Source organism: Pleurodeles waltl, chromosome 2_2 (assembly GCF_031143425.1).
Source record: "Pleurodeles waltl isolate 20211129_DDA chromosome 2_2, aPleWal1.hap1.20221129, whole genome shotgun sequence".
Taxonomy (NCBI): domain Eukaryota; kingdom Metazoa; phylum Chordata; class Amphibia; order Caudata; family Salamandridae; genus Pleurodeles; species Pleurodeles waltl.
Genome location: NC_090439.1, coordinates 219,223,087 through 219,247,387, shown reverse-complemented (window position 1 = coordinate 219,247,387; position 24,301 = coordinate 219,223,087). Strand labels below are relative to the sequence as shown.

The 24,301-nt window shown below is 42.7% G+C and overlaps 1 protein-coding gene across 29 annotated transcripts in view; it reads right to left on the bottom strand.

Annotated features, from left to right (window-relative positions):
- The window catches only part of CTNND2 (catenin delta 2), a 3,139,673-nt gene that overhangs the window by 558,968 nt on the left and 2,556,404 nt on the right, over nucleotides 1-24,301 (bottom strand). For all 29 annotated transcript variants that reach the window (XM_069219651.1, XM_069219660.1, XM_069219653.1 and 26 more), the window contains one exon: nucleotides 24,149-24,299. In XM_069219651.1, the coding sequence (XP_069075752.1) occupies nucleotides 24,149-24,299 (151 nt within the window). The remainder of the gene's footprint in view (nucleotides 1-24,148; nucleotides 24,300-24,301) is intronic.

The window sequence follows — 24,301 nt, the reverse complement described above, 5'->3', positions numbered from 1 at the left end:
GCATTGTCCGGAAGACAAAACAATCTTCTGCATGAGAAACAAATAATATGTCCTACACTGCCCTGTAACAGTTGCACTTGTATGCACTTTCTTCCCGACTTCACCAGAAGACCTGCACGTGGATAATAATTCATCATTCCATTTAAGTTAATTAAGAACATTACCATCTCACACACATGAAACGCATCACACGTCGCAGTTCACTTAAACTACTATCACTCTTGTAAAACTACTATGGAAAAGTATGCACTGGCTGCTATAATTTACACACCACCCAGTCACACCACAGCCAAGTCAAGGCCAAAGAAGATCTGTGAGCGAAGCCTACGTCATTTAGGTTTGATAACTCCAAATAAAAGCTGAGAAATCTACCTTAATTTAACCAGTCACTTTAAACATGACTTTGCCTGCCAGATGATCAGCAACCTATTTTTGTATAGATCTGTATGGATCTATAGAGCACCTACTGCATGCATAAAACTATAACAATGATAACAAGAACAATTGCTGTGTAAGCATTTAGACTTTAAAGTTGGCCAAAGTACCAGACAAATACGAGTAAGCGCCCTTCATAGTACATGAAATAATCAGCAGGTAGTGGAGCTAGTATAAACCCACCAAGTACAAATGAAACAACAGCAAACATTTGCCCCAAAACTCCTTGTTGCTGCAGATCAGCATACAAATATGATTTGCCAACTTGAAGATGACTAGATATTAATAGATTCTCCAGTGAGCAGAATAAACACAAGCGATGAACGGGAGAACATTTAGCTGAAAGTCATTTTCGACCCTTATTCGCCATAAAAGATGGATCCAGCATTGTAATTTCCCCACTCCTACCCTTTAAGCAGTCTTTTAACCAGGAGGGGGCTTGCTGGTGCATCAAGGCAGAATTAGCAGCTGTGAAATATTTAACGTTTGCTGCCAAGAGCTAAAGCTAAACGTGATCATTCTCAATAGTAACTGCATTGCACACCTTGATTCGAATTAAATAATTCGCCCTAGTTAACATATTTTTTTTCCACCTGTTTTCAGTTGTGTACGAGATACATTTGATACATCATGACTTTTAATGTGTGTAATTCATATTAAAAATGTCAGCATACAATTCATTATTTGCATCTAGAACTGCGAATATTAGTAACAAAACAAACAGCAAAATAGCTGTCTTTCCAAAGTGTAAATGAGACTGTGTTTAGTAAAAGAAAATATAGAAGGAGTTCTAAATACTAGGAACAATCCTTCGGAATAATATAATTCAGGGTCCACTTTGTGTGCCTTGACACTAGGCTCCAGGGATTGAGTGTGCTTCGACTTTAATGATCATTGAAGATCTTTTATAATATTTCCAGCACAGTGAGCAGATTTTACTTCCTCATTGCTCAAAAAGGTATTTGCAGCAATGCGAGTACACTGTCGCCTTATTGCCCGCTGTTGAGGGCTCTACTAGCTGTTAAAGCCGCTGAACCCCAGGGTGAGGGCCTTTAACAACAGATATAGCCCGAGACACAAAGCACTAAACTAACCTGAGGTCAATCCTCTGGCAGCTATGGAACAGATTAGACAGGCTTAACTTAGAATAATGTGTAAAGTATTTATGCAGTACTATAAAAGTAATAAAGTTGAAATGCAAAATAATACAAATCACAAACTGAATTAGAAAAATAGATGAAAAAATATTAAACAAAATAACCCCAAAATGGCAAAAATCCCATAATGGGAAATGGAGCTATGATTTTTTTTTAAATTTCAGTAGGAAATGCACCAAGAATAATAAAGTGAGAATGCGGGATAATAACTGTGGGAGACTGGAACCTGGGCGCAATTTGATGCTGACCACAAAAGAACACAGGCCAAATACAACAAATAGGTCTGTCCTGGTCAAAGATTTTACTTTCTGTCTTTAGTCCTTTAAAGTCCCAATCCACCACAGGAGCACACTTTGAAAGCCCCCCGTACCTCAGAGGAGGAACCTGGAGACTTGCAGAATGTCATGCAGAGACCAAACAAAAGAGTCCAGCTCTATTTGCCACTGTTCAGCTGGGTAGTTGCAGGAAATGGCATCCTGTAACTTGTTGTGTCCCTGTAGATTTAACATGAGATCAGCTTTATGACCCTTGGAGACCACTTCTTTGTCCTGGGTTCAGGAGTAGGTTCTGTTCCCTTCTGGCCCTCCTCAGGTCAAGGAATGTTCTGAAGTGGGGGCCTGTAGATGCGGAATCTATGTCTGACATGAGCTGGTAGGTGGGAATGACTCCTGGGCACACCCTAACTCATGGGATTAAAGTTCCCTGGGCCAACCCTATCCACTTTGGGCATTTTTCAAGATGGCAAACATCTTTGGCCACACTAAACGTGGACCCTGAGGGCTTTGGGTATGTGTAGGGCATGTGCTATGTACTAGAACCTTCCCACATCTAATTCTAAAAGCCAGTTTGGGGCAGTCACTGTACCACAATAACCCAGCGACACAAGTCTGATGGAATAAAAGTAGAGTTTTCCAGCAATCAGACAGTAAATATACAAGAATTGTTCTGGCATTCTGGTTCCCTTCCTTTCAAACATCCCCTCAGCGTCATATGTAATCACTGCAGACCTGTCAATCCAGATGTTGCATTCAAGGAAGATTGGCTATGGTAATGTCAAAAAGGATGCCCACAACCAAACACTGTATATTCTGTCAAGTTCAGAGGAGTCATCTCTGCCCATACAGATCAGCCTATTACAGTTCTCAAACTGTGGGTTGCGACCTGCTTCTGTGCCGCAAGCCAATTTTTGGTGTCTCATGAACATTCTACAATAGGCAGGGCTAAGCACACACACACACACACCTGCTCAGCACCAGGATACCCTGCGGGTGATAGTGCACTTTAAAAATACACATAACTTAACATATATCAACACATAACATGATATAACATAACATAAGACAGGTATACCTGCTGCAGTGAAAATGTGTTTCTGTGTACTAGCCACTGCAAGGAAATGTTCACATTAAATTTCTACGTCTTACTTTTACAAACCATGCACCCTGCCTTGCGGCTGACAAGGCCTACATATGGGCTGAGTTATTAATATTAAAAGCAAGGTTTTGGCCTGTGAAATTGGTTTATTTTACAGTTAGACTTCAATAGTAGACCTGAAGTTATGTTTACACTGTCACTGTAGTCGATGGCACTATAGGTGCTGCAGTACACTAATGACATTTAATTTACAGACCCTATGTACATTTTGTACCATAAACTAGGGACTTATATGTAAGTGAAATATACCAATTATGAATATCCAAATTCAATCATGGTTCAAGGGGGAACACAAGCATTTTACCGCTGGTTAGCAGGGTTAAAGTACACAGAGGTCTAACACCAGCAAAAATAGAGAGTCCAATAATAGGCAAAAATTAAGGGGTTCCATGCAGAAAGGGTGTATTTCCTACAGATATTTACATCTTCGATGGACAAAAATACCACTATCCTACCTGCGTCTCTGGGCACATCTGTAAAGTGAGTGCTCATTTTAATTAAATAGTGGAAACTGTACCTCTTCATTAATGTTATACATGACAACCATTACAATAAAGACAAAAGGTCATTCTAAGAAAGCAGCAAAACCTATTTATCTGTTGGGAGGAGAACCCTGATTTAAAACAAACAAAAGATATGTTTTACAATGCTTCACACTGATTTGCTTTTCTGTCCAAAATAGATCAAAAAGGCTTAATTCATAATTTAGAATAGCTGCCTTGAAAAGTGAACATAAGGCAACGTGTAAGGGAGAGCTCTACAATATGCTGCAAATAAGCAATACATTGCAAATATACCTCTTACCAGCATATTACAAACCCCTTGCACTGCCGGTGCATCATATTTTTGAGGCTCCGGCAGAGCAGGCTGCAGAACCGTATCTACGAGGCCAGGCAAAGCCACAAGGTGTGGATTTTCGTGGCCTCGTAGATATGGCATAAGGCAATGCACGTAAGTCTCAAGTCACAATGACAGGAATGCACCATATCTCTGAAATACGGTGCATTCCTGTTAGCATTGGGCAGTGCAGCAAAAAGATATGCCATTGTGCCCCACGCCAATGTTTTGTAAATATGTCCCTTAGTTTCTTGCAGGGTACAGGCTTTCGGCAAAATCGAGTATCATGAAAGCCACCTGTGAGCATACATGTTACTCATGACACTCTCAGCAACGAGTTTCCTCTGCCACAGTCTCTCTTGACTCTTGTTTATTGCAATTACTATATATGACTAGTGGATGCAAATATTCGACAAAGCAATTAAATATAAGTTTAGTTCTCATATCTCATCCAAACTGCCAATGCTCAACTTGCATGATATTTGCTGCTCTGCACTCCCTGATTTGACAAAAAAACTCATATTTTTCAGAAACAGGCAAAATTGGTTACAATTAACTTTTATATATTTTGTGCAACTAGCAAATATTTCAGGATTGGAAGAGCTGTTTCATATTCCAAAACTGTAAATATCGTTTAGTGTCTCACTGATTCACAAGGTTAGAGATAATGTTGGTGATGTCATGGAAATATCATAAAACGTGATTATCTTCATCCCTCTTCCTCATCACAATGCTTACTCAACCAAGTGCGTCTGCACGAGGAAGACAGGCAACATTAGCCCCATTGCATGACAGCAAAGCGATTCTCCATTTATTTTACACATTTGTCCACTCCCGTATAAAAAAGACACCCAGAAAGAAACATTAATGTGTACTATTATAACAGTCCCCTTTGGGATGACGATGGATCGTCGTTGCTTCCTCTTTGAATTACAGAGGTTCGTTGTGGCTTACTTTTTTTAATTTCAAGGTACTTGCTGAGCTCTGGCTTTCTTTTGATACTTTGATCACTTTTAGTGCCTGCTGGTTTAGCCTCGGATTTTCACAGCTCGGCTCTAGCTGGAGTACTGTCCGTTGTTTCCAATTAGTGCTATGAATATAGCAGGAGTTTTTCCTACACGTTGACATAGCAAATCACTTCTTCCAATTATCATACACAGAACGCTGTACGGATAGCAGAGTAGTCTTTTTTAGTAGGCCCGTAGTTTTAATTAGGGTGCCAGTGTATTTTTAAAAATAAATGCTGCTTTTATATTCTTCCTCGAAAGGCGTTTTTAAACAATTAAAAATACTGAAAAACACTGCTTTGAACTGTAGTGGTCTGACCAATTTCACAGTCCTTTAAAATGCTATAGAAAAAATACTGCACCGTGTTGCACACTGACCCAAATTCTGAATCACCCAAAGATTACGCTGACTTTAAACAACCTCAAATAACCAACAATTCTTTTGATTCAGGTGTGTGCACTAACGGCCAGTGACAGTGCAGAAGACAGCCATTTGCAGATGGATGCCACTCTTAGCTAATTTCTCAATCGCTGAATTTACCAGTTCCATAATATATTTACAGTGAGCTCTCCTAATGCAAACCGTGAGCAGAAAATGTAATATGAGGTTAAAACGTGAGCAGGACATGTAATATGAGGCGGCAATGTGGAGACCAAGCGTTTGAGAAATAAATAAACCTTGTTGCAATGTTAGTAGGGCACAAGGAAGGCATGTACTGATTCAGCATCAAGGGAAGAAACATTAGGCTGGAAGAATGTAGCTGAGACGGTTTCCCGGTGCCTCGGTCAGTGTTGCCTAGCGACGCTCAGAGCTGTTAGGTCCCATGAGGCTCTATTGAATAAAGGGGGAATATACCAAAACTGAGTGAATTTTCTAAAATATTTACTTGGCTGATATCTATGGTCCTATTCGTGTGTTCCTACATGTAATTGTGTGTTGTAAGACAATAATTGAAATTATTTGGTAAAAAGCAATTTAAGAAGCAATAGGTTGTGGGATTTGTTTTCTTTTTAACATTGTTTTTTCTGACTACTTGCACATTCCCGTATTATTCACATTTATTTTTCTTATCATAAGTCGGTATGTCATAAATGTGCTATTCAGATCATGTATATCTTTTTAAGGAGATTATGGCTGGGCAAATGTATGTTTTTTAGTTTGTGCTAAGGAGAAGTATATCCTATGTGCTTACTGCACATTTAAGAGAAATATGTAATGAATTGGTGCGATTCCACCTAGCATACATGAAGAATTATTCTGACTAACTGAGGACGACTAATCAAAATGGCTAAACAGCTTGACTAAATCTCAGTGGGTGCACCTGCGCCATCCTCTGTCTTTCCCATTTAAAATTCTCTAACCAGGATTGGCCAGACACCTATATAGCAAGCTCCAACTGGTTGAGAAATTTGCACAGAGACGTTTTGCAGCTTAAGCTGCTCTAATATCCCTGCACTCTGGGACCCTCAGTTGATCCAGCATGTCAATAGATCCAATAGCATACTCTTTGCCAAAACAGCAGTGTGCAAATGAGGTATTTGCACCACCAGAAATTCCTTCATGGGCACAACTCATAGCATTATCACAGATCCACTACTGAATACTTCACCTTTTACCACCTAAAATGGTTTTGAAAAACATGCCTGGTATTGCAGTGAATTCTTTTCTGGAACTTTCTGTCTCTTAATATTTACCAAATGTAATAAGTTTATTCACTTTTACAGGGATTTTAAAGTATATGTGTGTTTCATCTGTAACATTACTCTCACCACGAAACCTCAAGTACTACATTATTCAGGAGGAATACTCATTTTCAACTTTCAGTGGCATCACAGCATAAAACCGGCCCTACAAACAATCCCCAAGGTGCCAAAAAAACTACTTTAGGTCTGATTTAGGTTCTGTCTGCCATATCACGATCCCCATAGGATACAATGAGATCGTAATATTGCGGATGGGATATCCGTCACGTTTGTGACGCAGCATTTCCCTTTCCCAAGGCTTAAATCAGGCCCTTAGTGTGATACACAAATCTTTAAATAAGAAAGTCCCCAAATCCATCTAAAGAAGCATTGATTAATCCAACAGGTCTCACCTACAAGAGCTATTGGGTTTTCCGAAGTTTCAAGGTGATGTTGGGCACCAGCACGGTTACTGTGGAGCATGGGTAAAAGTATTCATAGTTGTTTTTTTTTCTTTTTAGCCCTGTGCTCGCTAGAGGCAACATGGAGTGAGGGAGAGGAGGACAGGCAAGAGGTGATGGCGGAGCACACGGACAAAAGAGAGTGGATGGTGGCACTAAGGCAGTGGAATTCAAACTTTTTAATTCCATGCACCCTCCCTCCCCGGTGAAAAAAATATCACCTCTGTCAGTGTTTTAAAAAAGCAGTTAAATACATGACACCAAATATATGGTTCTGGTCAGGAAGGTCTTACTAACATGTAAAAATATCCACAGCATGATTATTAGAAGTTATTTGGAATCTCTTTCCTTTCGCCAGGTACTCCCAGCTTGGATATAAATGGCAAAACATGTCAGTGATGGTACATTACAGAGCAGGTTAATGCTGCTCATTGTGTCAGTTTAAAACAAAGCCCTGTTATCAGCATAAGGTTTCTTTTGGACATAGCCTGGCGCCCCCCTTGTGATCCTTTGAAACCCTCCCTAGGTGGGCCCACTCCCCTATTTTAAAGACCCCTGGACTAAGCAAAGGACAAAGGAGGGTGTGGGGGGGTAAGCAGACAGACGGAAAAGATTGGGCTGGAGGATCAAGAAGATGAAAAAGGAGAGTCAGTGGGGCAGGTTGTGGGGAGAGTGAGTGAGAGGGAAGGAGCAACAACATGGACAACAGGGAGTGGTTGGGAGGAGCGAGGCAACCCCTCAGACAACAACTAGTCAGTGAGAGCAGCAGGGGTCACCACATGGAGAGTAGAGGGGAGAAGTACATGAGGGATTCAGCTGACAAAAATGCACTCTCATAAAACGTTTTTACAAAAAAGAAAAACGTAGTGCTTGAACAATGATCAGTGGAAGAACACAAGTAATGCTTCCTTGCTCCAGGGATAGGACAAACACATGAAAAGGAAGGACGATTAGGAATCTGATGAATAAGAAGCAAGCAAATGAGAGTGATAATAAAGGCAACCAATGGCAAGCAATGGACAACCTCTAAGCCCTTTGTAAGGCAACAAGATGTCTCATAAGACAGAGCACATGCTCTCTCTTAGGCAAACCTTGAAATAGTGGCTTCCAAAGCTACACACAGACCTTGATGATCTCCCAAAAAGAATCAGACTGCCATTCTTCTGTGATGACTAAAGATTCTGCATCCTCTTACTCTTTCCCTCAGAACTTACAAGTCACATAAAACTGCTCCGCTTTCTATCAGGAGCAGACATCTGGCTATTTCATTAAGCATTTAAATAATTCCTCTCTATGATTGATAAGCTGAACATCTTGGTGGGTGAATTGAGGTATTTGTAAAATGTGTGACTTTACAAAATAACATAAGGGTGCTTTGCTGCAAAAATAGCTTACATACAGTTGGGTGGCGAAAAGATGTAGAATGACAATATTTAATAATAATTAGACAATTGGGAGGTAAATCATCAGAAGGAAAAAATAATTATGCCGAGAGTCATGACTGTTTGAATACAGCCAGTGGAAGTTAGCTTTGATGTTCTATAACAGCTAAAGTTGGAAGAGACATGATTTGCAGATTTTGAATATGTGAGATTCAGGATTTACAGAGCAGTCAATTAAGATGCTATATGATCTGGCTCAAGGAGAAAGGAAATGGGAAGAATTTTTTGTGAAATAACTTGGGTCCAGTGGAGAATAGAAGCAATGCTAGGGAGGGTGGGGATTAAGAATGAAGACCTGAAAATAGTGACTTTAAGAAATTAGATATATTCCTGCTCTTAATTTAATATACAGGCAACTCTTCAACTGGACCACGTTACTCATGTTTGGCATGTCCATATGGAGTTTGCTATTATCAGTCCACTGATTAATGGAGATGCCTGTTACTTCCAGAGAGTCTTTAAGCTGCTATCTGAAACTATTAAAAAGCGATTGCAAAAGAATTTAAAGTCTGGGCACTCTATGACTCATTGGCATGGGGCATGATCTAGATAATCCCTCATGCAAACATATTGTGTGATCAGAGGGGACAAATGAAACCATTCAAGGAATCCTCTTTGATGACCATGTAAGTGAGAGGGAAGATTTTAGTGTCTTATAGTCAACATTGTTGAAAGCCACTAACAAATCTGAGGACTTAAATGTGGGCTGTTTTAATGATGCACCAGGGCAGAAATTGTAGTGAATGTGTTAAAGCAGGTTGCGTTAGCCAGAAGGATGACTACAAAACATTTAATGAGGTTGCAAGGCAAGAGAGGCCAGCAATAAAGGCTTTTTAAGAAAACAACAATCAAAGCTGTATCTGATGCCAAAGAGGAAGTACGCTTAAGTAGAAGAAAGAATAATTTTGAGTTGTGATATATATTATACCATGCAATGTGTTGTGAGATGCTATTAGAAGTTGGTTTCATGTTGGGTATACAGACAGTACATTAAACAAAGAAGAAGTCAGAGCAGTAGTTAAAGGGGGTCATTTCATTTTGGAATTTGACTATTGTACTGATGAAGATGTTGCCAAATCCTGTTGCTTAAGCAGGAGAGTGTTTCAACTCTGATAAAGAGAGGGAGTTTCTTCACCTTCACAACCTGAAATTGTGGACAGAGTTGATTTGGTCATGAAGACATGAGTTGATATGCTTGGATACTGTTTACCTGTATGATCTTTTTTGGCATTTAAAATGTAAAGGACAGCTGATAACCATTTTCATCAGAGTTGTTCAGTGTTATGCATGTAGTTTTAAGTATAGTAGCCAACCAGAGAAGAGAACATAAAAGAGATCACGGATGTTCACTGGGTGAAGTTGTGCTAGGGAATCAGTGATAGTACTAGTGTTTCTGTTGTAGTTACTAGCAAATACATGTACACTGTGAAAAACAGCAATGATTGGGGGACAGAGATAACAATGTTGCTAAATGCTGTATAAAGATGTTTTGAGGCAACCAACAAAAATCGTCTAATGTTTGGAAATTGTGGAAACAGGAAGGATGTGATTGATAGAAGATAATGAGGCGTAAATAGTCTCACCTCTAAACATGGATGAGATCCACGAACATAAGAAGATCATTTGGGAGAATACATATGTAAAAAAAGTACCTTAAATTGTGTCATTAGAAAAGAGCACTAAAAGTTTTGGTGGAGTCAAATGAGTTGCTGACAATAGCTGGATATTTTTTGGGTGGCCACATCAGTTTATATTAACTCTTCAAGAAAGTTTTCATTATAGTTTCCATGAAAATTTTTGGCCAGTTGCAATGCTAAAAATTAAGGGTCTGATTTTGAGTTTAGTGGTAATGTAAAATCCACAGACTTCAGCGGGAAGTGCTAACTTTGGAGGGGACACCAACAATGAAATTTATTTCACCATACTAATAACATACTGAAAGATATCCACATGGTGGGCTCTCTGTAATTCAAAAGTTCTTCAACAGTCTAAACCCACCTATTTGTATCTGACTTCTATTTTGTTAGTTGACATTCTGCCTATGATATTTTGGCGACACACTGAAGCATACAAAGGAGTGATGGATTGAATGCTTGAATTGATCTCAACCACCGGCAATTACTCAGGGCTGCATCCCAACCCACTGTTATTATGCACACCATGCAACCTCAGTTTGAACTGCTTGAATTAATCTCAGCCACAATGCTAAGCTGCAATGTTCCCCACACCCCAAGCACCTGGTGTCACTCGCCAGGGGCACTTGGTTCCCCTCATAGGCCACGTGACAACTGCAATGCCCCCAGAAGCAACGCCTTCTCTGCAGAAGCAGTCATGGGCCTGCATGTGGCCCGCTGCCTCAGTGTCTCTAACTGGACCTACAGGGGATCTACCACTGAGGGGAGATGAGCTACAGGCCTCTCACCAGTTGCCATGCTCCTCCGAGCAGGTATCTTACTCTTGAATGGCTGCCAGTTCTATCCGTAGTTGTGCGCTCTGTCACCTGGTGTCGGCTGCAATGTCTCAGGGGCCCAGGACCCACATCTGCTTTCTTCTGGTTGCCCTCCACAGTCCCTCTGGCAGGCTGGGGCATTCAGGACATGGCCAGCACCCACACGTGGGCCGCTGCTCACTCAGAGGCAGCCCTCCCACAGCAAGCCCCAAACAGCGCTCACCTGCATGTTGACCTGTCCTCAGCAGGCCAGTTTCCTTCCTCACTTTCTTGCAAGTAGCTCCCCCATGGCCAGGAGAGAAAAGGGATATCACTGGGAGAAGTCTCCGGACTTAGTGGTTAACCGCAGCACAGGCCGCCATCTTCACGGCTCAGCACTGTGCTTGTGCTCATCAAAGCTTCCACAGCATCTGCAGAGCTATCGGCAGGCAGCGGGGGCCATAGGATCCACCTCCCCCACTGGATGGATATGTACACCCAGAGAATTTAAAAGATAGCAGGGATGTTTTAGGCAGCGGTCACAGAGCTGTAATGTGCGGACAACTTGGTTGGCACCTAGCCATGCCCTCCCCACCCCCCACAGGCTGAGATTAATTAAAGCATTCCATCCATTACTTTTTTGTATACTTTACTATGATATTTTGTTAGCACAATATTATTGTGCTCAATAAATTGTCACAGAACCAATATATATCTTTGAACACAACTCCCCACACCGTCGATGTAAAAGTTAGGCCTGTAATAGTCTGAAAATTGTTGATGTTTTCAGGAATTGCAGCTACTTTTCTTCAACAAAGGTAAGACCTGATTAGTTTTGAGGCAATCATGGACATCACATTGAGACAGCTGACTGCTTATTTTCCTCGCTTCGTCAGCAGCATTTGATGCCTTAACTAACAATAGTTATTGGAGAGAGCAACCATATTAAACTGATGTGCCTTCTATGTAACCAACAACTTTCAACTGATTAAAACAGGCAACTCGCTGGCAAGGCTGGTGCCTTTCTGGCAAGGAGTTCCCCAAGGTTCCATTGTCACACTACTTCTTTTCGCACAGTACAATGAACTTCGTGAAACCCTTAAAAAGCCTAAGGCTGTTCGAATCACAAGGACACAACTATATTTCAAAGTCTCTACTTATGATATTGCACACTTAGGATGGACTCTTGAAGACATCAAGGACTGGATGGCCGAACACCATCATAAACTGAACCAATTGAAAGCATTCCCAGTAGCAATATACTGGTTCAATCATGTGTCTGGATTTTGAAGCCCTTGACTGAAAGGAAGCTGTAAGTGAATGTATGAAAACTTTAGGCTTTCTGCTGGACAAAATACTCCATAACTACACTCATATAAATAATTTGGGCAAAAACAAGTAATGCCATCAGAGAATATTGTGCATTATGAGACTTCACACACTTAGTGCTCAAGGGTTAACTGTACAAGACTATTGAAACAACCTCATCACTGGATACTTAAAAATACACCACACTCAACAGGAGACTTTACCTGTCCTTGCAAAGTTGGTCTTTAAGAATAACCATGCTGATCAAATTTCCCTGTTTCATCAATTTTTCTAATTGAAGCTATTTCAGGCATTTCCTGAAAGATTCCTCATTGTTTCTATAATCTGTATGTTATGGGAGTGGCATTTGGTTGTCAATGTTTTGCCTGACTTTTTGGTCTTTAAATTATGTGACTGTTTGCTTTTGTATTGTGAACCTAAAGTGTTTCTGTTTTTCCTGTGGCTATGAAACGCAACACCACTTCTTTTGTCCCTTGCCCAAGCTATATAGAAGTACAATATAAATAAGTACATTATATATAAGAATACATGCAACCTTCAACTTTTGTAGTATCGTATGCGACGTCTGTATCTTTTGAGCTCAGTGAGGCTAATTTGCATACAGCATTTCCTTGCAAAGGTACACTTCAGAATACAATACACCTGGGGCCCTAAATGAGTATCCGCAGTGCACTTGTGTTCAGAAATATATATGTTACATGTATGTTCATGAATGTCAGTCCTTGAGGTGCTAAAAAAAATGCACGTTTCTCACGAAATATCCCCTTGTGAAAAATAGTTTGAGCATAATGTTAAACATAAATTCAACGTGAAATGTTACTTTAACGATTTTTCTGTTACGTTGAAGAAACAGCGTCAGTGCCTTTCTCTTTTCCAAACAATACTTTTTGTTTTTTTTGTGTGTAAATCTGAAGCTTCAGCAACTTCCATCTCGGGATGCACACAGCTCTGAACAGAGGTTATTAAGAGTTTTTCCGCTCAACCAGCTAAGCCAGATCGGTAAGTGCTGTGGTGCAACCATGCATGAAACTGCTAAAATTGACATTTTGGAGGACAACAAGGGACAACAGCACATATTTCTGTAGAATATGAATCACCAGATTGCGGTTTAGCAACCCGAAAATCTGCACAACTAATAAATATAACATTTTAACCCCACAAATATATCAATTTTTCTTTTCTTGTTTTTTTAAGTATGTGTTTAACATTGCATTTTAGGGTTTTTTTTGTCTGGAAAAAAGCATTTTAATTTCCCACAAATTCATTTATAGATGCACAGTATGACAGTCTCTAGAGTCATCACACTGGACAAGTGACGTTGCTCTACATGTGAAAGTTAAGAGATACTGTCAAAAACACCTCATTTGCGCCTGCCAGCAATTCACAAAAGGAATAAAGGAACAAAAGGTCCTGCATCTTGCAACCCCACTGCTGCTTGCCTGCGCTTGAGCTCTCCTGAGTCCTCCAGAGCGAGCATCTCCTCGCTCTGGTTTGTTATAGCAATTTGTGCCCTCTCTTATCTGTTATTGCCCACTGTTGTCTGTCTTTGTTGCTGTCTCTTGTGCCTCTTAGCGTGGTCTGTCTGGTTGTTTGTGCTGTCTCTGCTATTGCCGTTTTGTGCCTCCACTGATTTTGTCTGTCTGAATGTTTGTCCTGTTGTCTCTGTTGTCGTTTTGTGCCTCCTGGCTCTGTCCATCTGATTCCCTTTGCCTCCTCCATTAGTGCCTCTCATCCCGCCTCCTGCTTCCCAAAGTTTTCAGCCCCGCTCCCTTCAACCGCCCTCCTCCTACTGTGCCGCACCCTCCCCAGGACCTACTTAATGATGGTTGCTGCCCGACTGCACCGCCAGAACGCCAAAGGCAAGCCCGTCTGCACCTGGACCACGCTCGATACCAGAAACCCTGGCTCTCCCACCACCCTTTATTCTGCCACCAAACTACTGAATCTAGCTCCCAAAAACAAGGACTGCATTGCCTCCCCCAGGAACACTAACAGACCATTCGCAAGTCGTCAGTGCCGTTTCACCTGCTCCACGGAAACCCAGCCCAACACCACCACCCACCAATCCAGAGAAACAGCTGCCCTGCGTACTGAGCAATGCAAGATCTCTCTGAAAACATCCCCCGGAGATATGGGACTCCCTAACCACCCTCATACTGGACCTAATGTTCATCACTGAAAAATGACTCACGTCCTCATCAGCCCTGGACATAGCATGCACCACCCTTGAAAGCTACAAGGTGATCCATAAAGACAGCCAAAACAGGCACGGAGAACACATCGCCATCAAGCAGAAGAAAAATGTCACATACACCACCTTTGAAGACGAGACATCCCAACTCATGGTACACCTCAACTTTCTCATCAGAATCTACGGCAAACCCACCATCAGAGGGACCCTCGCATACAGACCCATTGGCATGTGCACTGGTTTCTGCAAATACATTGCCAATTTCATCGCCCTGTTGGCCATCGACTCAAGAGACTACATATTTCTAGGAGATGTCAATTTTCACGTGGACAATCTCCTCGACCAAAACGCCAAAAAGCTGAAGTCAAGCCACTCCCCAAAAAACCCACCACAGACCTCCCTGAAGTAAAAAATTACCGACCCAACTTGATGCTCTAATTTCTAGCAAAAATCCTGGAAAAAGCCATCAACAAACAACTCTTTGAACACCTGGAAAAATACAACTTACTGGACACCTCCCAGTGCGGCTTCCGCTCCAGCTACAGCATCAAAACTGCCTCCATTGCCACAACAGAGGACATCAGGATCTTCCTAAACCAGGGCAGCTCTTATACTACTCGACCTCTCCACCGCCATCAACACCATCAGCCACTGCACCCTCACCTCAAGACTACACCATATCGGGAGAAGAAGCAACACCCTCAAACAGATCCAGGCCTTCATCCAAGACACACCCAGTGAATCCACCTCCCTCCTTTTACCTCAGATTCCAAGGATATCATAAGCGGAGTCGCCCGGGGCTCCTCCCTGAGCCCCACCTTGTTCAACACCTATGTGACACCAATGGCAGAGATGTTGCTCTCCTATGGACTCAACATAATTTCATACGCTGATGACACGCAGCTGGTCCTCTCTCTCACTGAAGGACATGCCCCACTCGGTGTCGCGCCACGTGGTGCGGCGCGAGCCGAATGTTCGGCACAAGCCGGGCGTTCGGCTGGGGACGCACAGCGCGTTTCTAAAACGCGGCGCGCCCCCAGCCTTTCATGCACTTTTCGAGGCCCCAGGCATTGCATGGGGCCTCGCTCTGTCGTTTTCCACCGCCTTGCTGGGGTCTCCTGACCCCCCTTACCTGTTCTTCTTTCTTCCTTCTTATCCTCTTTCTTTTCTTCTTTCTGGGGTCTTTTTTGTTGTACCTTTTTTATGTCTTCTTCCCTTCCCAGGTTACCTTTCTCTTCCCAGCATTCATTGTTCCCTATTCTCTATGGTTTCTATTCTGTTTTGTTCTATGTACTTCTCCCTGTCTAATATGGTGTCCTTTTACTTCCTGTGGGTCACTTCCTGTCTTTTGGTATATAAGGGCTGTGTTTTCTTCATTTCCTTGCGCTGCAACACTTTCTGCTCAGTTAGTGTCTTCGCTCCTGATTTCCTCCCCTTTTTGGTTCTGGATTTCAGCATTCTGTGTTTCCTGACTTTTGCTCCTTTTGGATTCTTGTTTGTTTGTTCTTGTTTTTTCCAGGAATCTTCCTGTTGGAGGTTTTTCCCCTTTTTCTAAGGGTTTTTTTCCCTCTGGCGCTATTTTCTGAAGGGCACGGTCTGTTCTTGGCGTCTCCATTGCCTACAGCACCGTGGCTACCAGAAAGAGTCGCCCCTTTTTGGGCCAAAGTCGAACATTGAAGATCCACGCCACCAGATCTGCAAATTCCAGGCGCAGCAGCACGTGAGTCGTGACAGATTGCAGCGCCCAACCATTCCGACGTCCTCAAACACCATGGATGACTCAGTGGCGGCTGCTGCAGATCCGGAACAATCTCTTTTGACCACGATTCAGCAACAAGCTCAGGAATTGCAACAACTACGCAATGAAAATGCTGCGTTACGACAGGCTTTGGCTCTCCGCACCAGTGATGTTCCAACTATCTCCGCTTCCACCCCTTGTTTCTCTGGTGAACCAACCAAGCTTCCCGAGTTCCTGGATGCATTAACAGTGTACTTCGCCTTCCGACCTACCCAATTCTCCCACGACAGGACCAAGGTGGGTTATCTTATCAGTGCCTTATCCGGTCCAGCCTTGGCCTGGGCAACCCCGATGGTGTCCTCCAACGACCCTGTATTGTCGGACTATTCCACCTTTGTGAGTCGCTTCAAACAGATGTTTAGCCGTCCTGGATTGGAAGCCTCTGCTGAAGAAGCCCTATGTGACATCCAACAAGGCTCGCAAGACGTCCTGCAATATATAACCCGTTTTCGTCAGCTGGCGGCAGAGACCACTTGGGTGGAACGTACTCTGGTAACTTTATTTCGTAGAGGACTCAAAGAAGAAATAAAGGATGAACTAGTACATTCTACCAGAGCAGAAGAGCTTCGTGGCCTGATGGATCAAGCACTGTCCATCGAATATCGTCTTCAGGAACGGAGATCGGAAAAGAAAAGGAGTAGAGGGTTTTCCCAGCCAAGTAGCTCACGAGCTTGCCTGCAGCGTTCCGAGGAACCTCGCACTCCTGCTAGAGACATCGAAGGGGAACCCATGCAGGTGGATACTACCCGAGGTCCGCTCTCTGCTAGTGAACGAGAAGACAGACGCAAGGGAGGGGACTGGATCTACAGCTATACCTTCCATCAGCTCCTTTAATGACAATACAACCGCCTTGTTCATTTTTCCTGTCCTGTTACAACTTCCTGACGGTCGTCAAGAAAAGACTATGGCATTACTGGATTGTGGTGCTAGTGGTATATACATGGACAAGACGTGGGCTGCTGCTCACCAAGTTCCTACACAAGCAAAAGAAGTACCCGAACAGGTACACACCGTGGATGGATCCTTGATATCCTCGGGTCCTGTAGACACCACTACCCTGATGTTAAGTCTACAGGTGGGAAACCATCAAGAACACATTTCCTTCGATCTTATCACGTTCCCCAACCATACCATCATTCTTGGAATTCCGTGGTTCATCAGACATAACCCGTATATAAATTGGGTAACCCGGACAGTTTCTTTGTCTTCGCAATTTTGTCATGAGAACTGTTTTACTTCCGACAAGTATTGGTCTCCGAAAAGATCCTTAGATACTGAAGGTGCCACTGGTATGTCCATTAATACGGTCCAAGGGGTCCCAGACCACTATTTGGAGTTTCAGGATGTTTTCCAAAAAACGTCGAAACCTGTGCTACCTCCACATCGAGAATATGATTGTGCTATTCCATTGGAACCCGGCACAATTGTTCCTTTTGGGAGGATGTACTCTCTCACGGAACCCGAAAGAGAAGTTCTAAAAGAGTATCTGGACGAAAATATACAGAGTGGTCTTATTGTTCCATCGTCGTCTCCGGCTGGGGCTCCTCTCTTTTTTGTGCCCAAGAAGACAAAGGATCTTCGTCCTTGCCTGGATTTTCGAGGTCTGAATAAAATAACAATTAAAGATCGTTATCCTTTGCCTCTCATCAGGGACATACTAGAAGCTATCAGAGGGGCTCAACGTTTTACTAAATTAGATTTACGAGGAGCTTACCACCTTTTACGCATAAAAGAAGGCGACGAATGGAAGACAGCTTTCAGGACTCCATTTGGCCATTTTGAATATAGGGTTATGCCGTTTGGTCTCACTAACGCCCCCGCAATCTTCCAGAGATTTATGGACTCAGTGTTTTCAGACCTTCTGAATCAGACAGTCGTGATCTACCTAGATGATATTCTTATTTATTCTAGAAATCCTGAACTCCATTCTTCCCATGTGAAACAAGTTCTTCAAAGACTTCGTGCTCATCAACTATTTTGCAAACCAGAAAAATGTGAGTTCGACATGACGGAAGTCAAATATCTGGGCTATCATTTAAGTCCCACCGGCATAGCTATGGATCAAGAAAAGGGACAAGCTATCCTAGAGTGGCCTTCTCCTTCTTCCATAAAAAAAACACAATGTTTCCTAGGGTTAGCAAACTTCTATCGACAATTCATTCTAGACTTTGCCAGACTGACTAGCCACATAACTCACACCTTAAAAAAGGAAAATTTAAAGAAAGGGTTTATCTGGACTGAGGCGGCTGAAGCAGCCTTTCAAGAATTAAAGAGAGTCTTCACCCAAGCCCCCATCTTGAGACATCCAGATACCACCAAACAATTTATAGTCGTAACTGATGCTTCTGAGAGAGCCATCGGAGCTGTCTTACTCCAACGACAATAGGATGATGGTCTTGAACATCCTGTTTTCTACTTGTCTCATATCCTTTCCACAGCTGAACAACACTATTCTGTACTGGAAAGGGAATTATTGGCTCTGAAAACAGCCTGCCTTGAGTGGAGACAGTTTCTGATGGGTTCCAAGGAACCATTTGAGGTGAGGACAGACCACCGTAACCTACAATGTTTACGAAATTTTGTATGCCAGAATAGTCGTCAGGCCCGCTGGGCCTTTTTCTTCAGTCAGTACGATTTTTTTATCACATATATTCCTGGATCTCAAAACATTCTGGTTGATGCTCTGTCTCGCCGATATCCAGAGTGTACTCCTTCCTTATCTCAGTATCTTCTGGAACCCCGTAAGATCATTGGAGTGGCTCAGTCTTTCCTGGAAGAAGTACAACTGGAATACGCCAATCTATCGGACCACGACATTGAAGAACTAAGACCATTAATACATAAGAAACAAGGATATTTTTATTATCAAAACCTGATATTCCTCCCCACTAACAAGGTGCAAGAAAAGGCATTACAAATGTGCCATGATTCACCTGTAGCTGGTCATAGAGGCATCAAGGCCACACAAGAACTTCTTTCACGATTTTTCTGGTGGCCTACCTGGAAGCTGGATGTGGAAAGATACGTCCAGGCCTGTCCCATATGTGCCCAAATCAAGATACCCCATACCAGACCGGCAGGATTACTACAGCCTTTGCCTGTTCCACCGGCCCCATGGCATACCATCTCTACTGATTTTATGTGTTCACTCCCACCATCAGCGGGAAACCGGGTCATCATGGTCACGGGGGATTCTTTCACGAAGATGGCTCATTTCACTGCCCTGAAAAGGCTACCTACTTCTCAGGAACTAAGTCAAATATTCATTGATCATATCTTCTGTCTCCATGGACTTCCACATACCATAATATCTGATAGAGGACCTCAGTACATTTCCCGATTTTGAAGGCATTTTTGTAAAACACTAGATATTAATAGAGCCCTGTCTTCAGGATTCCATCCTCAGACCAACGGCCAGACCGAGCGTCTGAACCAAGGACTAGAGCAATATCTTCGATGCTTTTGCAATTCTACCCAAAGTAACTGGAACACTTACCTCTCTATAGCAGAATTTTCCTACAATAACTCAGTCCATAGTGCCTCCAAGGTCACTCCCTTTTTCTGTTCATATGGTTTTCATCCTACCTCTTTTCCTACTTCTCCACAATCCAACTCTCCTCTACCCGCTATTACCTGTTTCTCCAAACGCCTTCTCCAAATCCATAGACTAATTCGATCTAATTTGTTACATACCAAGAGATATATGAAGAAGGCTGCAGACAAGAGACGTGCTACCAATCCAGACTATCATCCGCAAGATAAAGTCTGGCTCTCCTCCAAATTCTTACCCTCACGTCTTTCTCAAAATAAGTTCACACCTCGTTACTATGGGCCTTTCCGTATTCTTCAGTTGGTCAATCCTGTCACTGTCCGTCTTCACTTACCTCATACATGGAAGATTCATCCGGTCTTTCATGTTTCTCAGCTTAAACCTTATGTGCCTGACCCTTACTCACGTCAGTTTCCTTGTCCACCTCCTGTACTCGTGGATGATGTTCCTGAATATGAAGTACAGGAAATTTGTGACTCTCGTCTTTTTCACAAACGCCTTCAGTATCTGATTCATTGGAAGGGTTATCCTCTCAGTGAATGCTCTTGGGAAGATGCATCTTCTGTTCACGCTCCTCGCCTGATTCAACGCTTTCACCGTTTATTTCCTCTCAAACCTGGACCTTCGGGAGGGGGACCTACTGTCGCGCCGCGTGGTGCGGCGCGAGCCGAATGTTCGGCACAAGCCGGGCGTTCGGCTGGGGCCGCACAGCGCGTTTCTAAAACACGGCGCGCCCCCAGCCTTTCATGCACTTTTCGAGGCCCCAGGCATTGCATGGGGCCTCGCTCTGTCGTTTTCCACCGCCTTGCTGGGGTCTCCTGACCCCCCTTACCTGTTCTTCTTTCTTCCTTCTTATCCTCTTTCTTTTCTTCTTTCTGGGGTCTTTTTTGTTGTACCTTTTTTATGTCTTCTTCCCTTCCCAGGTTACCTTTCTCTTCCCAGCATTCATTGTTCCCTATTCTCTATGGTTTCTATTCTGTTTTGTTCTATGTACCTCTCCCTGTCTAATATGGTGTCCTTTTACTTCCTGTGGGTCACTTCCTGTCTTTTGGTATATAAGGGCTGTGTTTTCTTCATTTCCTTGCGCTGCAACACTTTCTGCTCAGTTAGTGTCTTCGCTCCTGATTTCCTCCCCTTTTTGGTTCTGGATTTCAGCATTCTGTGTTTCCTGACTTTTGCTCCTTTTGGATTCTTGTTTGTTTGTTCTTGTTTTTTCCAGGAATCTTCCTGTTGGAGGTTTTTCCCCTTTTTCTAAGGGGTTTTTTCCCTCTGGCGCTATTTTCTGAAGGGCACGGTCTGTTCTTGGCGTCTCCATTGCCTACAGCACCGTGGCTACCAGAAAGAGTCGCCCCTTTTTGGGCCAAAGTCGAACATTGAAGATCCACGCCACCAGATCTGCAAATTCCAGGCGCAAGCAGCACGTGAGTTGTGACACCCGGAGACCACACCTACCCAAGAGAAAACTTCAGCAAAGCCATGTGCCACATAGCCGACTGGGTGCAAGACAACTGCCTCCAGCTGAACACAGAGAAAACAAAAGTGATCTTCTTTGGGCACAACCCCTACCCCTGGGAAGACTCATGGTGACCCGCCCCTCTAGGACAACACCTGACCCGACATAAAATGACCAAAATCTAGGCTCCATCTTAGACAAGCTCACCTTCAGAAAACAAGGTAAACACCTTTGCATCTTCCTGCTTCCACCAACTCTGCATGCTTTGCAAAATATTCAAATGGATCCCCACTGAATCCAGAATGGCAGTTACCCAGGCCACCGTCATCAGCAGACTGGACTATGGAAATGTCCCATACTTGGGACTCCTCGCACAACTCCTCAGCAGACTCCAGACCACACAGAACTCAGCAGCAAGACTCGTCCTGGATTTACCCAGAAGAACCCACATTTGCCCCCACCTCATGATACTACACTGGCTGCTCGTACACAAGAGATGCATATTCAAGGTCCTCACCATTGCCTTCAAAGCCCTCCACAACACTGGACCCAACCTCATCAACCACAGATTCTCCTTCCACCAGCCTGCCAGAGAGCTCCGATCGACCTACCTCGCCCCAGCCCAAATCCTGAGAATCCAACTTGCCCGAACCGGAGGGCTCACCTTCTCCTACAACCCAGCCAAGAAATGGAATGAAATACTCATCTATCTGTGAACCACACCCATCCTCGCTGAATTCAGGAAGAAGCTCAAGAAATGGCTCTTTGATTAATAACTTAAGCAACTTGCAGCCAAAACTCCCAGCGCCTGGATACCCCCGTGGGTGATAAGTCACGCTGTACAAAAATCTATTTGGATTTGGTGTACCTTTCTCACTTTACAATCGTATTGTATGGCAAGACGCACACTTAGAACATGCTATCTGATATTATAACCAGTGCTGTACAACACACGAGTCAAAGGACCGGCACAAATTTCCATATATTACACGGCTGCTTTGACAGAATCACTTTGTTAAACTTACTGTCAATAATACTGAAGAAAGGAGTAGCGAAGATGGTTCTCCATCCTAAAGGTGAAGGAGTATTCTCTCTGCCAAAGCTAAGATCTGTCCACCTCATTTAAAGGTGGGTCGAACGTGAATATGAAGATGGTGGAGACTACTCAGTTAACGCTGCCAACATACACTTCTGATAGTGCAGGGGATTAAAGGCCATCAGAGATATAACCATATGTTTGCCCTCGCTATTTAGAGTGGGCAAACCCATGGCCAGTTTTCACTGGCCATCACCGGCAAGTAAACATCTTGCAAACCAAAATATAGGTAAGTATAGATTTACTAATTTCTTGATTCCACATTTAAATACCTTAAACATATATATATATATAAATAATCTGTAAAGGTACATATATGTGAACTTAGGCAGAGAAAATCTATACATACTTACCTGACAATATTTTGGCCCTTAATATTCTGATCGCTATATTGAGACCATTTAGAATTCCAGATCTACGTCCTCCTCTTGACTGCATGGTAACTTTGACTGTCGTAATTACTCTCTTACAATACTCAACTTCTTTTCACCCAGAGTGATTCAAAATATTAATAGATGAAAGATTTGGGAAAAACAAACAACATATGTTTGAACGAAAAACAAATGCATTCATTTGTTATTATGTCGCCTCTGAGAAGATGGGGATTGACATAATTTAACCCTGGGAGGTTCTTTACTATCCGAAGTACAACAATTCATAACAAGTTTAATGCATGGTCAGGATTATTATTGAAAAAGTACTCTTTTTGAGAAGGTGGCATTTATCACATTTGCATTTTAATGTCCAGAGAGTCCCAAATGGATCCTATCCTCATTCAAGCATGAAACAGAAGGGCCACGTGCAATGAATCTGTCAGTTCTAGAGACTCAACCGGACCAACAGGCCCAGAGGCTGAGTTATCTGCTGAGGACTTCTCTAGGGACCTTGAAGGTTCAAGGACGACCTGAACCCACCAAACAAGCTAAACTGTGCGCTTCTCTCACAAGAGTGGGAAATGCAATCCGCAATGTATCTGAATGTAGCTGCTTGAGAAACGAAGAGATTTACATGCTTCAAAGTGACACACATGGGAATCTATTCTGAATTTCACTAGAATAGTTCGAATCAACATTGGTGGAATTATGTAGTCAAAATATAATGATAAAGTTATCAGAGTTTAAGCAAAGGTGAAGGATGCTGATACATTTATCGTCCCTCTTATTCAGTACTGCTCCCCACTCATGGATTGGTGTGGTGCAATGTGCTTTTCACCTCCTTCTTACCCATTAGTTTCTACCTTGGCTATAAAGTCAAACAAATTCACAATAGTAATATTTCACATTTGCTGCATTTTCATTGAGCATTCCTTTAAATATTCAACACTCTCTTTTATTGCGCATATTCATGATACTGCATCATGTAGTCACATGTAGACACGCGAGCTAACAATCAAATAAGCTCAAAATACCCTTCTAAGGCACAATTCCACCGCAGGGTGAGCATTATTAAATCATAGATTTCAATTGCTTATGCTTTTTCAGATCTCATCTTTATCGTTCACAATCGGGTTGGTTGTTTTTAGTACAGTAGACTGACTTCTGATACCTTTTTACATTGGTAAAAATGGAATAAAAATATTGTTTTGAAACCGGAAGCACATCCAAATAGATGTTATTCAAAAACAGCACTGCACAATCCGTGCCTTCTGTAGTACTTCTGTCGCACACATGAATATGATAGGCATTGCTCTTTTAAAAATGTTATGAATTGCTCCACCCAAACATAAGATATTAGTGTAACGAGGACAAAGGTGACCTCATTTTAATATAGGCATAAAAATCTATTTTTTTTACTTGCACGACGTTACCTCTACTTTACACTGAGGACATAATATTCGACCAACCTACCTATTAGCTCCTTGTTTCTGACATCTAAGGCCATGTTTCGCAAAGCCGTGGCCACCGCACATACCACTCGGTCATTGTCTATTCGAAGCAGCTCCACCAGGATGGGCAGGCCCTTCTCTTTGCGAACAGCAGCACGGATATACACTGACCACT